The sequence below is a fragment of the Syngnathus leptorhynchus genome, chromosome 15, assembly GCF_054491065.1.
Source record: "Syngnathus leptorhynchus isolate UIUO chromosome 15, UIUO_Slep, whole genome shotgun sequence".
In the NCBI taxonomy this organism is placed as follows: Eukaryota; Metazoa; Chordata; class Actinopteri; order Syngnathiformes; family Syngnathidae; genus Syngnathus; species Syngnathus leptorhynchus.
The window spans coordinates 2,616,051-2,634,361 of NC_141209.1; the positions used below are offsets into that span (position 1 = coordinate 2,616,051).

Genomic DNA, 18,311 nt, shown 5'->3' on the forward strand with positions numbered 1-18,311 from the left:
TTGTTTAGTAGCGGAGTATAAAAATAAAAGCAAGTTTGAATTATTTTGACAATTGTGGGGAAAACCCACGGACTGCTTTTCCATTGGTGGATTATTGTAACCTGAGCTCAATGAGTTATCAGCCAGGTAAGTAAACAAGTCAATGTGGGTCAAATGTTGCCCAGGGACAAACACGAAGGCGAGGTCTAACATTGTTTATTGTTATGTATTTCAAATATATATATATATATACACACACACACACACACTTTAAAATTCCGCCCCTCCCTTCTGGGCCCTCGCCCTTAATCGGCCTCATATGCGGGACGAGGAGCAGCGTGGTGGGCACAACAAGCCCCACGGTCACTGGCTCCTCACCGGGCTTGGCTTCCCTCGCCCCGCCCTGCCCTCCCACTACACCGGCACCGCAGCTCCACCAAGCCGAGCAGAGCAACGACAAGCTGGGGCGGAGAGACAGCCAGGCTCGTCGCGCTCACGTGACCGAAGAACGCATCTCTTTTCCCGGACTCCCATCCAACACTCGAGGCAAGCGTGCAACGAAGGCGACCCCGGGAACTATGGCGGAGAGAAGTAGCCGGCTGAGCTTCCCCGGCAGCGGGGCTCTCAATAGACCGGTGCCGATGAATTTGTTCGCAACGTGGGAAATCGACGGCTCGTCTCCGAACTGCATCCCTCGGTAAGCCCTCCCCGTGTTACCTCACCGCATGCTGCGTCCTTTGAAAACTTTCACCGCTGCAGTACTTGAGCGGGCGGGGTGGGAATGGTTCCGATCCCCAAGACTCGGGGCGCATGGGCCGCCTGCAGCAATGTGTTGTGATGGAGGCTTGCATGCATCTGATGCTACACACCCAAATGACCCCACCTTAGATTTAATACAACCCATAACATTTGATTTGATTTGAATCCATATTTTTTTATATATAGGTTCATCATGTGCATCTCTGCCACACCATATGAGAATAGGACATTTGATTAGGAACACTTGCATCATCGAATGGTGTCAAACATACGGCCCGGGGGCTGGAACCAGCTCGCCCCCATAATTTTCTGTGGCCCATGAAAGCGTGTGATGTGTGTTAAACAAATGATGCCATTATAAGTGGGTTTGACAAAGTTCTTACATATGCTAAGCGAAGATTTAAAATAAGTACGCTAAACTCAAGGACCGTTATGGTAATTTAGTCGCATTGCTAATGATGCGAAGCTAATTGACGAGAAAGTCGTTCAACAACTTTTCCTGCACATTGTAAATTATCATTTAAAATGTGTTATGCTTCAAGTGCAAAATTTATTTTTCATCATTAAGCACGAAGCATGACTAATTTGAGTGTGACCTTTCGTCCATTGCTCGATTTTGCCGTTTGGATACACACACAAAAAAAAAAAAAACGGTAACAACGGTAAACTATACAGAGAGCATTGAGTCTCACGCACGTTCATCTGTGGAGGTTGCTTGGCCGACCGATGCTCGGGACGCTCGGGACACTCGCTCTTTTGTCCACAAGGGATGCTGGAGCTGCGGGAATGCAGAGTAGGATGGCGGAGAAGGCGGCGAGAACCTCTCTTTGTTTGGAATTCATGTTGCATCCAGGGAATCTGCTCCGTAGGAAGGCACGCTGACGTTAGCATCTCCCTTTAGCGTGTTAGCACGATAGCTTTTCCCCCAAATGAGGTCAGATCGATGCTTCTTGTACACTTCCTGTCCTCCTAGCCAATCTTAATTATTATGTAAGAGCGACACGCTGACACAGCAAAGTCCTGGAGGACACACACACACACATTCGGACAGCCTGACTTTGCTCAAGTGAAGTTATATTTGTTTCAATGCAATATAAGGGAAAGCTTAGGTGTTTTTCCTCTCCTTTCTCTTAGTCTTCAATTTCATCCTTCCTTCCTTCTGCTTCTCCACCTTTCTCGATTCCTGATTTCCCTCCATCCTTTCTGACCTCCTTGTCGCCTTACTGGCTTCCACGACAGTTTTTTTTATGCCATCTATTCCTACCTGACCTTTATTTCTTTCCCCTTTCTTCCAGCCTTCCTTTTCTCAGAGTTGCACAACCTTACTTCTATCCTTTGTTTGCTGAAAAAATTTTTTTTTTTTTCCATCCTTGGTTTGATTTTTGATTTTATCAGTTGGCATGCTAACATGCTAACAGTGCATTCCACTCAACTTTTGAGTACATTGATTGTGCATGCCATTAGCGGGATTTAAACTTAATAATCTCCCTCCCCAGCTTCACAGAGTGAGGATTTCTCGACATTAAATGAACGTTTCCAGTCCGCGCTCTGGGAAATAAAAAAAAAAAAGTTGATTTGAACGCCTGCAAATCTCCACTTGGCCGCGTTAGCAGATTAGCGACGACTCTCACTAATGAACACTATTGTCCAAAACGGCTTTTGGCCCAATTGCTTCACTCAGCTTTTTTTTTTTTTTTTCTTTCTGCTGCTCCTGAAGTTGATATGATTCCTGAAGCAGGCCATCCTCTTCTAATCACAATTCCACTTTCTTCTTCATGGTCACAGTTTTGGAGTGACATCATTGTCAGATGTTGACGTTCTCATTTGGCACCTGTGCCTCCATTTTGATTCATTTGCCGTCTTTATGAGTTTTACACATTTGGTTTGTCGTATTTATTATTTAGTGCTCGCGCTCGCTCGCTTTTTCTAGTTTATGACCCGGAAGCTGTTTCATTTGTGTCCAAATGTTGACTTAACAGACATTAGTAATTGATGGGCAGGCTACTTTGATATTTATCATGATAAGAATCTTTTTTTGCATGGTCCATTGCTGTTCCTGAAGCTCTTCATCATCTCGCCTCCGCCTCATTCATTTTTTATTCTACTGGGAAATATGAAGAATGCTCTCGCGTCTCCTTTCCAGATCGTATCGTTTTTCCCCAGATAAGCACACGTGTGTGTTTGCGTGTGCGGGCATGCATGAGAGGCTAATTAAAAGGCGGCACAGTGAGACCGCTGCCAAAAATATTCCAGATGAAAAGGAGCCTGGCACGAAGCCTTGGTGGCCTCCATCAATAAATGATGATGATGATGAGGTGCGTCTCCTCGGGGTCTTAATGGAGAAAAAGATGATTTGCCCTCTTCTTAATGAGTCTCTTTTTTTGTTTTTCCCCCTCTGTTCTTTGTGCCTTGCTTCCCTTTTGTCATTAGAGGAGTAAAAGCGATTCATGAATAATGGAGCTACATTCAAATGAGTGTATGTAGAAATAAAACATTTTCATTTTCCATCATTTAAAATTTTTGACAATGCCATTGTAAAATACGTCATGAGTTTTCGCAAATTATGGTGTCGCAATGTTGTCGCTAGGTAAAAAAAAAACACACACACACACTCCTTTAGCTTTAGCGTTTAATGATCCACTGACCCACAAACTTCTGGTAGGAATTTCGACTTTGCCTCACTGACCCGCCTGGTTATTATTATTGCTATTATTATTGCGCAAAAGTCCAGGTCCAAAGTGTCCCCTATCCTTGTCATTTTTCATCGAGGATAAAGAATATATGCGTGTTTACTTGTTTTTTTGTATGTGTGTGTTTGTGTTCCAGTGCAGAATCATCCATTCACAGACTTGTCCTGTCATGGCATATTTTTCTCTGGTCTGACAGGTTGGGTTTAAAATCTATTTTGGGCCGACCGCCATCCCACACACACGTACACACACACACATGTCCAGAGCCAGCCTGTAAATCCCGCTGCTGAATATTGCATGAGCAGCTGAACACTGAAGCGCCGACAGCAGACGTCTGAATAATGTGGACGAGCCGCAGTTGATTGATCGCACGCACTGTGTGTGTGTAGGTGTGTGTGTGGTTTGTGGTCACTTGTTTAACATCTTGTGTTCAACACGTATTGTTAGCGACTTAGCAAGTAGCTCAGTGACAAGTGTGTTCCAATATTCATGCAAGTGTGTGTGTGTGTGTTTCACGTTAAGATTCTCACATGAATAGTTTAAATACTCGTACTCGTTGAACTCTCTCCTATGCTGGTGTCTTTAAATTGAGAGTTTCATATTTTTTTCACCCAGCGAGTCAAGACACACTTGTTGCTAGGCAGAATTTACAATTGTGCGCCTTGAATAAAATATAATCAAATTTAAAACCAGAGAATGTACAGAAATAAATTGGTTCATTCATGGATAATTACTGTGCAAAGTATTCATATCTTGAAGTGGCAACAATTAAAAAATGTCAGATGAAATGATTTCTCCTGCTGTACGTGGATTTTGACATAATTTAGTGTCCCACGAATTCCGCCTGATAATAAACCGGTGACTTAGAGTACAGCTCATCTCAATTAAAAAGACATTTTGCTGGAGAACTCCGAGCACCTGGCTTTGATTTTTTCTTATGCGTGGATTTCCGGGGTTACCATGGAAATCATCTGCTGATGTAGGTTAACAAGTGCACATCCATTATGGGAAAAGTGGAGCGTCCGTGTGTGTGTGTGTGTGTGTGTGTGTGTGTGTGTGTGTGTGTGTGTGTGTGTGTGTGTGTGTGTGAGAGCGATGCATTAGGAGCTACTGTACTCTTTTTTGTTACACGGATGCTCGGACAAGAGAGTGCGTCCAGTTATTTGACGTGAACGTGCGTCATACTTTATTGAGCGAAATGACTCTTGAAACAAAAAAACAAAAAAATGAAATGAATGGAAATACAATCATCTGTTCCAGCCTGACCCATGTCATATTTTTTTAACATTCTAGAATATTGTACTTAAGATAAAGGTAGAGTAAAAAGATCATTCAATATCATTTCAATATGTGTCTGTTGTGCCTGCCCTGGCCACTAGGAGGCAGTATAATACACACACACAAAGAAGAATACGCAACATACTTGTCATGTAATTGCCAATTAAAAAACATCCATCTTTCCCGATAGAACTCAAGTGAACGAATCTCTTTTTTTTATTTGGCGTGCCTTCACGTCGGGTGTTGCGTTTCCGTGAATCAGATCCCACTTAGTCCGCTCGGCAACGTTCCTCGTGAACCCGAAAGGTCGAACCGCTTGAAACCCGATTCTTTGTAATCGATAAAAAAAAAATACGCTGACGACATGAAATGCTCACCGAAGGACGACCAAGACGTTTTTGTCATATAGATGAATTCAATAAAGGGCATCTGACTCAATTAAAGTCCTTATCATAGCTTAGCATGAAGTTTAATTGGTCCTAGCATGGACCGATGGACAAATTTGCATCCCAAAATGTTCTTTCGGTGTATGATGTGACTCGGAGATTGCATAATCTTCAGAAAAGCATCACGCTGACCTCAGCAAAGGCTCGCAAGGCCATGTGTCCTTTGAGGGGGGGGGGGGGGGACAGTGTGTGTGTGTGTGTGTTTGTGAAAAAAATTCAGCAGCTGTCTACATCCCAAACAGAACAGATGGAAGTCACAGTCCTGCAAATTTTAATTGGCCGACGATTCATTTTAGAATTGATTAAATGTGGATTCGTCGATGAATCGACTTAGTCACGTTATAGTTAATGAAGGAAACATTTGGCTAATTCAAGCCATTCCAAAACAAAGAACAACATCTAAGCCCAAACGTGACTGGAAGAAATTTCGCTCCGTCCGCCTTCACATCCTGATCCAGACCGGCACGGCACTCGGAACCAGAAGACAGAACGAGCCTATTGTCAGGACAATGTGTGCCTTGACGGGGGGGGGGCCGGTGGCGGCGGCCGTGCCTGGGGCTTCTCTGGGGCTGACGTACCGCAGTCCTGCTGGCAGAAAGGTCGCCATTGAAAACTGCCTCAAACCTGCCATTGTTAACCCCAATTGTCTCAATGTTAGCTTTTTCTCCTCGTTGGGGATTTTTACAAGCGTTTGGTGAATGATTCTTCAAATAGAATCTGGAGACTGATTCCGTTTATGTCAGGCCACCCTGTCGTTTCTCCGCTGTTGGCAAGGAAACGGCTTTCTGGCCATGGGGAAAGGATTCGCTGGCCAATGTTTAATCAGCGAGGTCAGTGGTCCAAAGTGCATGGTGGGGGGCTCTCAAAAGGAGATGATTCATGCTAAGCCTCTTGGAATAATTTAGTCGAAGAGAAGCAAAGGGCTCTTCCAGCATTAACTTTTGTTTCATGGAGGAAGTGTCTCAAAGTCCCACTCGCTGCCTCACACCCAGACAATGCCAACCCCCGGGCCGGGCCGGACTGGGCCGGACCCCCTCCACGGTTCCCCCCATTTGGCACAAACTCCAGGCCCAGGAAACTGCCATTATGTTGTCTTTATTTATGTGATGGAGTGGTTATTAGACTGCTTATTAGAAATATTTGCTGTATATGAAATCTTTTTTTTTCAATATTAAATTGCAATGAATAATTTTAATGAATAATAATTAAATGAATTTTCTTTTTTATTTCTTCTCTACTATCATCATTTATTTATTTGGACTATTCCTTTGTTTTAGGAATTATATTATTCAGATTGTTTATGTTATTAAGGATTATTTTGTCATTCTACCAGTTTTGTCATGAAATAAAAACTCATGAATGGATTAACAGTGTCCTCTGTTGAGACATTTAGGTACTGCAATAACATGTGTTTGCTGACATGTTGACCTTTTTCCCATCAGGCTTTGCAGTCTGACTCTGAAAAAACTGGTGGTGCTCAGAGAACTAGACAAGGAGCTCATCTCTGTGGTCATCGCCGTCAAAATTCAAGTAGGAATACGCACGAATTTTGAGCGAGTTCAAAAATCCAAAACAGGATGTGTTGTTGTGTGTGTGTGTGTTTCCAGGGTTCCAAGCGCATCCTGAGGTCCCACGAGATCGTGCTGCCGCCCAGCGGGTCAGTGGAAACAGACCTGGCCCTCACCTTTTCCCTGCAGGTACCATGACATCATAACGTCCAGTACAATATTTCCGAGTGACTCGTTAACGTTTCACGTTCCTCCTCCCTTAGTACCCTCACTTCCTGAAGCGTGAGGGCAACAAGCTTCAGATTCTGCTGCAGAGACGCAAGCGCTACAAGAACCGCACCATCCTGGGTTACAAGACGCTGGCTGTGGGCTCCATCGACATGGCCGAGGTATCTGCTCAGGTTCCACGTTGTTGAAGAACCAGAAGACATTTGATGTCGTGACCCAGGTGATGCAGCATCCGACGGAGGGGGGCCAGGTGCTACCTCTCTGCAGCCACCAGAAGGAGCTTCTAGGGAAGGTGGCCGAGATCTGGATATTCTCCCTCTCCAGCCAGCCCATCGACCATGAGGACGGCAGCCTGCAGGCCGGACACAAGATCAAATGCTCCGGTACCACCTTCAGTGTTAGCATGTTAGCATTGTGTCAGTTCTCCAAATGCTTGAGGAAATCGAACGGTCCACCAGCTGACCGCTTCTTTATCTTCTTGTTCAGACAACTACTCAGAGGAGGAATACGAGAGCTTCTCCTCAGAGCAGGAGGCCAGCGACGATGCGGCTCAGGCTCAGGTGAGATCGTCTAGAATCGATCAACACGGAGTGAAGTCAAATCGTTTTTCTGAGTATTTTGGTGATCTTCAGGATCTGGAAGATGATGACTATGATGTGAGGAAACCAAAGAAGCAGAGAAGGTCCATTGTCAGAACGGCATCCATGACGAGAGTAAGTAAAAAAAATAAAAATGAAGCTAATCAATATTTCAAATTAAGCTAGCGCTAAAACTACATCTAAACAAACTGTAAGCTAAAGCTAAGGTGTGCGGACTTATGTGTGTTCATGATGTGATCTTTTAGCAGCAAAACTTCAAGCAGCGAGTGGTCGCTCTCCTCAAGAGGTTCCGAGTGTCTGACGAGGTGACCCGACACTTTGGGATAATGAAGTCGACTCTACTGGACCGGCAGGTGGTTACTCACCGTGTGTGCGTGTTTTTTCCACTGAGGTTCTGGACTCGGAGCAGGATCCAGCCGAGGTTCCTCCTGAGGTAGAGGAGGAAGATCTGGACCTGGATAGTATTGAATTCGACAACCCCAGCGATAGCGGACCTGAGCTGGATGATGATGACAGCGTCCTCAGCACACCCAAACCCAAACTCAAGTGAGGATGTGGATGATACGGTATGACTGATTTTTTTTTCCGATAAGGAGTTAAAAAAAAGTTCATGTTCTGTTTCAGGCCGTATTTTGAGGGAATGTCCCTGTCTAGCTCGCAGACGGAAATCGGAAGCATCCACAGCAGCCGCAGCCACCGCGAGCCCCCCAGCCCGGTCAGAGCCTCCGTCAATATGTCCATTGTCAATCAATCATATTCATAATCATATATTCCAGATGGAGCCCGATAAAAACAAATGTGTTGGTGAGGACAACGTGTCTGACAATGTCTCCTATGTGAGTGTATACACATACACACACACGTTGATCAATATTATTGGAAGCGATTCCGATTTTTCTCAGGAGCAACCCGAGGCGGTGACGCCGACCACCGAATTGGAGATGGACAACATGGACACGTTCTTGGACAGGCTTCCCCCGACTGGCAAGATGACCAAGACGGAGTCGCTCATTATTTCGTCTAACAGGTAAAGAAATGTGGAATCGATCATGACGCTGGTACCTGGGGAACCAAAGTATGTTTGTCTTTTCCAGACAGGAGCCCAAGATGGCGGGCCGGCGAGGTCGCAGCACGTCGCTGAAGGAACGCCAGGCCAGCAGGCCTCAGAACGAGCGGGCCAACAGTTTGGACAACGAGCGGGCGCTGGACACTCGCAGCCATTTGCAAGTAAGCGCGCAGAAAATTAGCACGTCGGAAACGCTCCTAAAGCCAACCTTCTCCGTGCAGATCCCGAGGAAGACGGTGTACGATCAGCTCAACCACATCCTGGTGTCGGACAACCAGCTTCCCGATAGCATCATCCTCATCAACACCTCCGACTGGCAGGGCCAGGTCAGCGCGCCTCGGAATTCTCTCTGGAGGCTCCTGTTCCCAACGTACCTTCTGCTCTCCCTTCAGTACTTGTCGGACGTGCTCCAGAACCACCACCTGCCCGTGGTGTGTACCTGCACCACGGCCGACATCCAGGCGGCGTTCAACACCATCGTGTCTCGCATACAGAGATTGTGAGCCTTTTATTTTTTTTTGCTCCCCCCCTTTTTGCTTGTTGCTAGGCAGAATAAGTAGGGGCTCACTCATAGCCGCCCCTGACCAATCCAATACATCCAAGGCTTTTTTTGCTGAAATCTTTATTTAATGAATCACTGCTTTGTATTAAACAGAAAATCATTTAAAAAATGAATTTTTGATTAGAATAATTTTATCCGCAGCTGCAACTGTAACTCTCAGACGCCGGTCCCCATCAAGGTTGCGGTGGCCGGCGCGCAGCACTACCTCAGCGCCGTGCTCCGCCTCTTTGTGGACCACCTGACCCACAAGACCCCCGACTGGCTGGGCTACATGCGCTTCCTCATCATCCCGCTGGGTGCGTCCCACATTTGACTTTTCAAATGATGAACATTCTTTTGAATATGAAAGCACCTTTGCGGTCACGTTCAGGTGCACACCCCGTCTCCAAGTATCTGGGCGCCATGGACTACCGCTACAACGCTTTGTTCCAGGACTCCGCCTGGAAGGACCTCTTTCACAAACCTGAGGCTCCTGTCGTCGGTAAGGACTTCCCCAGTCCAGTGTTTGGACTCCTGGAGATGGCTTTGGATTTTGTAGCTAGCCCTCTCAAAGAAGTATTTGCAGGGTGTCCCGGAAGATACATAATGACAATTGTATATGATATTGATGTCAACTGTTTGTGTGTGCGCAGTCCAGGAAAGTCCGGACGTGGTTTCTCGGGTGACGCAGTACATGCTGGGCGCCAACGGAGCCCACCAGCTCCCCATCGCCGAAGCCATGCTCACGTACAAACAAAAAAGGTACGTTTGATTATGGTTAGCTGTTCCTAATATTTGGGTCTGTCGTTATAAAGGCTGCGATGTTTTACGTCATTAAAAGCTTGTGCAATTGATAAATAGTTTGGTGAATGTATATTTTGGGGAATTAAAAAAAAAAAAAAGTTAATGATGAGCGTGTTTGTGTGTGTGAGTCTATCATTGTGTGTGTGCGCAAATAACATATTTGTGTGCTTTGTCTCGTTGTTATTTTTTTCTTTTGTGACTTTTTTTTTTGTTTTCGAAGGAAAAAGAGCTTTCATTTCGATTTTTCCGTCAGGTATTGTGCGCCATTTTCAGTTGCTCTGTCACGCCACCTCGTCAGTCATGTTCCCTCTCCCATCCGTGTGTGCGCGCATCTGTGTGTGTGTGCGCCGCCGCCATTTTCCGTCCGCTTTCTCAAAGTGTCATGAGAATGACGGTCATAGTTCGGGGAGAGAAAAGTTGTCCTATCATGAGAATAGTCCTAACTTTACATTTTGCATGTGCATCTTTAATTCCATCACTGTGCATCTTGTTGCTAGGCAACTGTGGGCTGTAAATTCAGCTTGTTCTTCTTCTGTGCCCCCCCCCCCCTTTCACTTTTGTATAGCTTGTCAATTTCTTCCCTGGGGGGGCGATGGCAGGTGTCCTCAAGGCAAGAGCAACAACCTCTCACCTCATTTTTCCTCTTTCGGCTATTTTTCCACTCGGGAAAATAGCACGTAGCGTGATAGCCGTAGATATAACATAGTCGAAGAAGTAGAGAGGTTCTTGCTTTATTTTTTATTTCGGCTCGCTGCACTTTCCCCTCTGGTGTTTACCGCACGCCTTGCTTGGAGGAGGTCACGTGACTCCGCATTGATTGGCGGCCAGTCGGCATGTTGAAGTTGCTCACCGGGTCATAATATTAGGAACACCGTGTGATACAAAGAGCCCAAATCAAATCCCGGGAATATTTAAAACACCGTTAGATTTATATTTCAATTCATTTGTCACATTTACTTCTGGAGGTGTCCCTAATATTATGACCCAAATGTAAAATTGAAGTGACAAAATCGAATCTTCGATAACTTTTGTTCCCTCCGCCTCGCTTTTTGCTTTTAGTGCCTCTTTCTTGCAGTAGATTGAAATCCATAAAATGTCATCCAGCGCTTTAATTCTTTTTTTTTTTCCCCGCAGCCCCGACGAGGACTCGTGTCAGAAATTCATCCCGTTTGTTGGCGTGAGTAAAGCCCTTGTCACGTGGCACTGAATTGACCAATCAGGCGCTGACTTCTCCTTTCTGTATCATCCTGTCAATCCTGCAGATGGTTAAAGTGGGAATAGTTGAGCAAACATCAGCAACTGCAGGCAAGCATTTTTTCCCCCATGGAATTGTAATTCATGAATTCTTTTTCCATTATTGCCAGCTGCACTTCAAGTTTAGTTAGTAACTGATAAGCTTAATAAGATACTTCTTCTTCTGAAGGCGACTCGGACGACGCGGCGCCCGCCGGCTCCTCGCTCCTACTCACCTCGCCGCCTCAAATGCCGCCGACGCTCAAAGAGGTGTCGCCCACCCCGCCCTCCTCGCCGTCCGTCAACACGAGTTTCTGCCTATACAGGTGAGGTCGCGTTTGAAGCGGATTTTGAGTTCTTCTAACGATTAGCAGCTCGCTTCATTTATGCTTGATGTCACTTTCAGTCCCGGGAGTCAGGCGGAGCTGATGGGTCTTCAGGTGGACTATTGGGTGGCCGACAGAAAGAAAGATTTGGAGAAGCGCGACTCCTCCTCAACCTCCGCCGCTAAGAATACGCTCAAGTGCAATTTCCGCTCGCTGCAGGTCAGCCGGCTGCCCGCGGGGGGCGCCGAGCCCGGCACCCTGCCCGCCATGTCCATGACGGTGGTGACCAAGGAGAAGAACAAGAAAGGTGAGGCACAAAAAAAATGTTCAGCTTTTCATGTTCATTCAAGATCAAAGACGAAAACAGGATGTAGAAAGTCAAGAAAAACACAAATGAAAAAAAATGTTAAGAGCTCGTTGTGTCGTTTTAGTGATGTTCCTGCCAAAGAAGAGCAAAGACAAGGAGGTGGAGTCCAAGAGTCAAGTGATCGACGGCATCAGTCGTCTCATCTGCACCGCCAAGCACCAGCACAACATGTTGACAGGTAACGTGTCATTCATTCAAAACAACTAAAAATGATTTGGATTCATCATACCTGTCAAAATGTTCATCTGATTTTATGCATTATTTATTTGGAAGGTGCATTATTTGTCCCAATCCGTATACTTTCTTTTTTTTTTTCGAATATATTTTTTGGGGGGTGTTTTATTCTTTGAGTGAGCCGCGTTGTGTTTGTTTGCGGGTCAGTGTCGATCGACGGCGTGGAATGGAACGACGTGAAGTTTTTCCAGCTGGCGGCGCAGTGGTCGTCACACGTCAAACATTTCCCCATCGCCGTCTTCGGCCACGCCAAAGGCCCCTACTGAGAACCCACCCGCGCCATCTTCGCCCGCCCTTGTGCCAACCCGTTTAACCAACTTTTATGTCATCTGTGTGGTATCTTTTTTTTTTTTTTTTTTAATTCATCCTCGGCTTTGTTATTGTTCTTTTTAGATGAATAACACTCAAGCTAAATGCTAATCTCGCATCCAAAATGGACGCCGTGGCACTGAAAGCACACCCTGCACACCAATGAAGGATATATATTTAAAAAAAGAAAGTTGTGAAAAGAAAACTGAAAGTATTTTTATGCCGGGAAACATTAGATAACATGTGCAATAGTAGATAGAATTAGACATAAAGGGGACATATTATGGAAAATGGATTTTTTAAATGCTTTCTACACTCAAAATGAAACAACCAAGTAAGTTTCCAACTGTGATAATGCCATTCCAAATCATTTTGCCGCTGTGATGTCACAATTTGATGAGTCAGGTTTTTAATTGTCACCAAATCAGGTCCAGCAGTATGTTATGGCAACACCTGAGAAGTGTTTGAAATTGTAACAAAATGCATAATATGTCTCCTTTAAAGCAACAAATAGCACAAGGCGAGCTACGACTTTACAACGTTAAAAGCAGACTTTCTCATTTACGACTTCGACACTCCCGCAGATGTCACTTTGAAGCAGTGTGTGTGTGTTGTGTGTATGTTTGAGTGTGTTGACCGGATGACATCACATAGATACCATCATGTAAAGTGTATGGTGGCAAGTTGGCAACTACTTTTGTAGAGCGTCGTGTGACATGAATCACATTTGAGTGGGCGTACGAGGCGCATATGTCTTTTTCTTGTATTTGTTCGCAGATTCTTGATAAGTGCCTACATTTATTTCATCAAGTCATCAGTTTGACTCATCGGTGCTGATTGTGCTTTAAGGACAACTCCATGCACTGCATGATTGTATACGTATGTGCACTCATTAAAAAAAAAAAAACAACAACACTAAATACAGTAAAGCCCTTTTTTTTAATATGAGCTTATTTGATTTTTCTTTGGTTGAAACCACTGTCATCCCAAAAATCTCCATGTAATAAAACTACTACACACTAAAACTTGCTGTAGTGGCAATTTTTTTTAATTATAGTCCAATAATTTAATAAATGTTTGCTAAAAATTATTCAACTTTTAAAAGAGTTCAAATGGAAAATGATCTGATAAATAAAAAATATGTTGGTTTTTTTTGTCATCTTCACGGTGGTGGGAGGAGGGACGCTAGGGGGAGGGGGGGGGGGGGTCCTCCACCACTCCAGCGACCGGAGTGGGAACCCTTCACTCGGACTGCCATATCTCAACAGCCTCCGCCACAACAATGAGCACCACGCCGGGCTACGGGTGTCACAAGTTGGCCAGCAGATGAAGAGCGTTCACGGAGCTTGGTAGTCACCCACCACCGCTGTCATGAAAGAGCTGAAAGGCTGCGGTATGCGCTCGTCGGTGGGCTTTTTGTCCCGCCGCCGGTTGACGGGGCATCCGCTGATGAAGGACGAGTTCCAGCGGCGCAGGTTGGCCGGTTGCACCAGCCTGTACAAGAAGGACATGCTCGGACACTTTGGCTGTGTCAACGCCATTGAATTCTCAAACAACGGCGGCGAATGGCTGGTGTCCGGTGGGTAACCCACAAGCGGGCAAACTTTGCTAGCATGCGAAGGAAAGCGGCTGCTTCGTAGAGCTAGTTAGCTTAGCATGCTAAGACAACTAGCAACCTAGCATTTTAGGCTTTCTTACGTGTGCCCGTTAGCTTAGCTTTAGTAACGTAAACACATTGACTTCACATACCCCCGGGGGGTGGGTTTTTATTAAGCCGGCCGGGTGAAGCTCTTTATGCCGCCTCAGAGTGGTCTCGTAGCCGCCCACGTATGCCGCCATGCTAGCATTATAGTGTTTTGACGTGGCTAATAATAGTCGTATGGGCCTCTTGGTAACATGACAGGCGTGACATGTAACCGTGTTGACTGCTTTATACTGAGGATATAATGGTTTAATATTGTTTTAACTCTTTTATTTAAGTAGAGGTAAAAAAATAGTGCAGCCTGAACTTTATGCCTTTGTACCTTAACTTCTAAACTTAACTTCCACCTTTTTACAGAGATGCTTGATGTGCTCAGTGTATGTTAAAAAATCTGGGAAACCTGTGGCGTCACCGATTTGTTTTTTTTGCAGGCGGAGATGACCGGCGGGTGCTCTTGTGGAACATGGAGGAAGCCCTCCACGCTCGTTCCAAGCCACTCAAGCTGAAGGGAGAACATCTGTCCAATATCTTCTGCCTCGCCTTTGACAGCAGCAACAAGAAGGTCTTCTCAGGAGGTAATGCGCATCCCAGCGGCGCCTTTCACGCCGCTCGGTGGAATTTCATTTCTGCCTTAGCATCGACAAGGTCAACATCGACTGACGTTTCTGTTTTTCTTTCTTCGGAACAGGAAACGACGAGCAGGTGATTCTTCACGACGTGGAGCGGTACGTCACGGTAGTATTTAGCTTGTTAGCTCGTGATAAAAACACACAATTGTTTATCGCTGCCGTCACAGGCGGGAGACGCTCAACGTGTTCTTGCACATCGACGCAGTCTACAGCCTCTCGGTCAGCCCCGTTAACGACAACGTCTTCGCCAGCTCGTCCGACGACGGCCGCGTCCTCATCTGGGATACGCGAGAGCCGCCGTATGGAGGTATCGCGAGATCTTGTCCGTCGTGGCGCTCTGGCCCACAACGTGTATCTTGAATGTCATTTCTTTACCGTCCCCAGAACCATTTTGCCTGGCCAATTACTCGTCGGCCTTTCACAGCGTGATGTTCAACCCGGTGGAGCCTCGGCTTCTGGCCACCGCCAACTCCAAGGAAGGCGTCGGGCTGTGGGACATCCGCAAGCCGCGCAGGTAAGAACGTCATCCCTGGAGATGAGTTCATCACGATTTGAGTGTCCACTTTTTGTTGGATGTACCAAATGGTACCTCATAAAGTGTCCACCAGGTGGCACTGTCTCCCTATTTAATATGCTGTTATCAGCTGACTGTTTTCAAGCATCAAGGTGTGAAAGGAGTGATGACATCACAGCAGTCATGACCTTAAGAGCATTTGTGTGTCATTAAATAGCGTTCCGCTAATTGTCGTCCTCAGCACGCTGCTGCGCTACGGCGGCAGCATGTCGTTGCAGAGCGCCATGAGCGTGCGCTTCAACAGCACGGGCACGCAGCTGCTGGCGCTACGCCGCCGGCTGCCGCCCGTCCTCTACGAGCTGCACTCGCGCCTGCCCAGCTTTCAGTTTGACAACCAGGGCTACTTCAACTACTGCACCATGAAAAGCTGCTGCTTTGCCGGCGACCGCGATCAGGTGGGGCGCCGCCGCTCGTAGGATCTCCTTTCAAATCGCAGATGAGTGACATTTTTGCATGATCCATCGGTCGGATCTGTTTGTATGCAGACATTTTGTTTTCAGTGTGAAAAGGAAAAAAAAAAAAAAAAATCACTTTTCTTACGTGTCCCACGGGAAGCCATAACACACCGCAGAGCTTCTCTCCACGGTGACAACACAGAAAGAGAATTAAAAGAGAAAAAAAAAAAACAAACTCCTACGCAGAGACAAGACCAATGTTTCACCGGGAAAATAATAAAACATTTTCACATGAAGATGGAAGACTCCACGCCTGCTACGCAAAGAGTCAGAAGCGGAGGTCAATTGAAGAGATTTGTCAGAAAAGTGACATCTTGACTCTGTTGTGTTCACGGGAAGACAAATGAAGAAGAAAAATAAATCATCCCCGCTAGTCTTCCATCCTCACACCGCCCACGTGTTTACTGGCGGCCTTCACACGATCCTCAGCTGCTTACAAAAACACGGCAGCAACCTTTAAATTCGGCTAAGACGCCGCCAGGAAGCCGCTCAAAGCTCGTCATGTGGATATTCACACTGTGAACATCTTGACCCCGTTTGTGTGTCCGTAGTATATCCTCTCCGGCTCAGATGACTTTAACCTCTACATGTGGAAAATCCCCAAGGACCCCGAAACGGGTGAGTTATTTGTTGACGCATCTCCGGGGGAAAAGTGACACCTTTTTTCCTGATACATTTTGCTGTGCAGGCGGACGCGTGGTAAACGGCGCCTTCATGGTCCTCAAGGGCCACCGCTCCATCGTCAACCAGGTCCGCTTCAACCCGCACACGTACATGATCTGCTCCTCCGGGGTGGAAAAGGTCATCAAGGTGGGTGAAGATAAAAGATGCTCGTCTCCCAAAAATTTTTGGGTTGACAAATGAAACGTTGTGTGCGTGCGTCAAGGTGTGGAGTCCTTACCAGCAGCCGGACAGCCTGGGCGATCTGGACGGCTGCGTGGAGGACACGTGCCGCAGCCTGTACACGCACGAGGAGTACATCAGCCTGGTGCTGAACAGCGGCAGCGGCCTGTCGCACGACTACGTCAGCCAGTCCATCCAGGAGGACCCGCGCATGATGGCCTTTTTCGATTCGCTGGTGCGCCGCGAGCTCGAGGGATGGAGCTCCGATTCGGACTCGGACTTGAGCGAGGACGCCATCATGCAGCTGCACGCTCGCGGCCGTCGACCCACCCGAGCCGCCACGGCGGCGGCCGCCGCCGCCACGGGCGTAGAAGGGGCTGAAGTCGGAGCGGAGGACTCTGATAATTCCAGCTCGGCAGGGGACGAGGAGGAGCGCTCCAGGAGACAGAGCAGCAGGCCGCCATCAGTTTTTTTGACAAACGACGACTCCGATTCGGACAGCGCATTTTGGCTGGACCCGATGCCGCGTCCACGCTCGCCGAGCCCGCGCGATTACGCCAACTTGTCCATCCCCTCGTCCACCTCGCCCTCGCTGCCCGCCGGCGCCTCCAGCTCCTCGGCCAGCGCCTCCAGCTCCAGCAGCGAGGACGACGAGCGGCGCAGTGCCGTGCGGCGGCGCAATGTCGCCAGGCGGCAACGCATGCGCGTGGCGTCGCGCGCCGGCGAGCTGCCCGACCCCGCCGGCCAAGCCTTGTTCTCCGCCATCGACTCGTGCAGCTACCCGTCCATCTCCATCCACGACTTGACGTCCTCGGAGGAGGAGGCGTCAGAACGAGACGGCGGGAAACGCCGCCTCAACCTGTCGGATTTGGTGTGCGGCAGCCCGGTGATGTCACCCGAGACTCGGGAGGACGCGAGCGAGCCGGCGGCGGGGCGTCACGGCAGGACTGAGGCCATCTCGGACGATGGAGACGGAGAGGCGGAGACGAACGGGCGCCACCGAGACGCCGCTGCCGGACAGCCGGAGCGCGAGGCCGGCGTGGCGGAGGCGGCGGACACGAGGACGGGAGAAAAGTTCAAAGCCGCCACGCAGAAGCGGACTCATGCGGGATCAGAAGAGGGTGAGTGCGGCTCCTCAGAGAAGAAGCTCAAAACATAGTCGCCATTTTTCTTCTTTCCAGTCGGCATTACCTTTTTTGGAGGTCATGTGACTTTAAAAAAAAAAGACAGGAAGTGACATCCGTGATTTCTCTTTTTGGTAAGATTGACTCATTCACTAATTACTACATTTGAGTGGAATCTTGATACTGAAGTGAGTTGAGTTGCTCCATTTAGACAAAAAAAAAAAGTAAATGTTCTGAATGTAACTCAAACTCATTTTGATATACTTTAGTGGCAAAAATTCATTAGGGAGATAGGGAATGAGTGAATGATTCCCAACACTGCCATTTTGTTTTTTTTAGTACCAGGAAGCGAAGTTATTGATTTGGATACGGCGCACAAAGTGACTTGCCATTTTATTTCAAGTGTTTGACGTCAAGCGTACACGTTTTTTTTTTTCTTATTGTTGAAGGCGTCAGAAGAAGAACGCATTTGTGTTTAGAACATTACAAGACAGACGTGTTGTTTTCTGTCAATAAAAGGACTGGCTCATTCTCCAGCTCAAACTCCTTCTTTGGCTCTTTCCTCATTGGAAAATGATCGTTTCCTGGCGGCGTTTCCTCGATGACCTCCTTATTCT

At 47.1% G+C, this 18,311-nt stretch overlaps 2 protein-coding genes across 8 annotated transcripts; both read left to right on the top strand.

Moving 5' to 3' along the window:
* The first annotated feature begins 410 nt into the window (after positions 1-410).
* pacs2 (phosphofurin acidic cluster sorting protein 2) lies at positions 411-13,386 on the top strand. 7 transcript variants are annotated; one of them, XM_085931999.1, is made up of 25 exons: positions 411-676; positions 6,595-6,682; positions 6,760-6,849; positions 6,924-7,049; positions 7,109-7,271; positions 7,375-7,448; positions 7,521-7,601; positions 7,733-7,792; positions 7,879-8,033; positions 8,112-8,202; positions 8,264-8,323; positions 8,390-8,514; positions 8,582-8,714; positions 8,775-8,879; positions 8,946-9,052; positions 9,257-9,411; positions 9,486-9,596; positions 9,748-9,856; positions 10,119-10,151; positions 11,033-11,075; positions 11,161-11,203; positions 11,322-11,457; positions 11,538-11,764; positions 11,889-12,002; positions 12,206-13,386. In XM_085931999.1, exons 1-25 carry the CDS (start codon positions 558-560, stop codon positions 12,322-12,324), a joined length of 2,667 nt encoding a protein of 888 aa, XP_085788125.1. In that variant the 5' UTR covers positions 411-557; the 3' UTR covers positions 12,325-13,386. The 7 variants fall into 7 exon arrangements, with proteins under 7 accessions (XP_085788125.1, XP_085788120.1, XP_085788122.1 ...); XM_085931994.1 differs by having other exon boundaries at positions 8,264-8,514; XM_085931996.1 differs by having other exon boundaries at positions 8,582-8,879.
* Positions 13,387-13,573: 187 nt separating this feature from the next.
* Positions 13,574-18,242, top strand: dcaf5 (ddb1 and cul4 associated factor 5). Its single transcript, XM_085932002.1, has 9 exons — positions 13,574-13,946; positions 14,501-14,644; positions 14,758-14,794; positions 14,866-15,005; positions 15,083-15,212; positions 15,454-15,667; positions 16,279-16,345; positions 16,416-16,537; positions 16,614-18,242. The coding sequence occupies exons 1-9, from the start codon at positions 13,739-13,741 to the stop codon at positions 17,727-17,729; spliced, it is 2,178 nt and encodes a 725-aa protein (XP_085788128.1). The 5' UTR covers positions 13,574-13,738; the 3' UTR covers positions 17,730-18,242.
* The last annotated feature ends 69 nt before the right edge of the window (positions 18,243-18,311 follow it).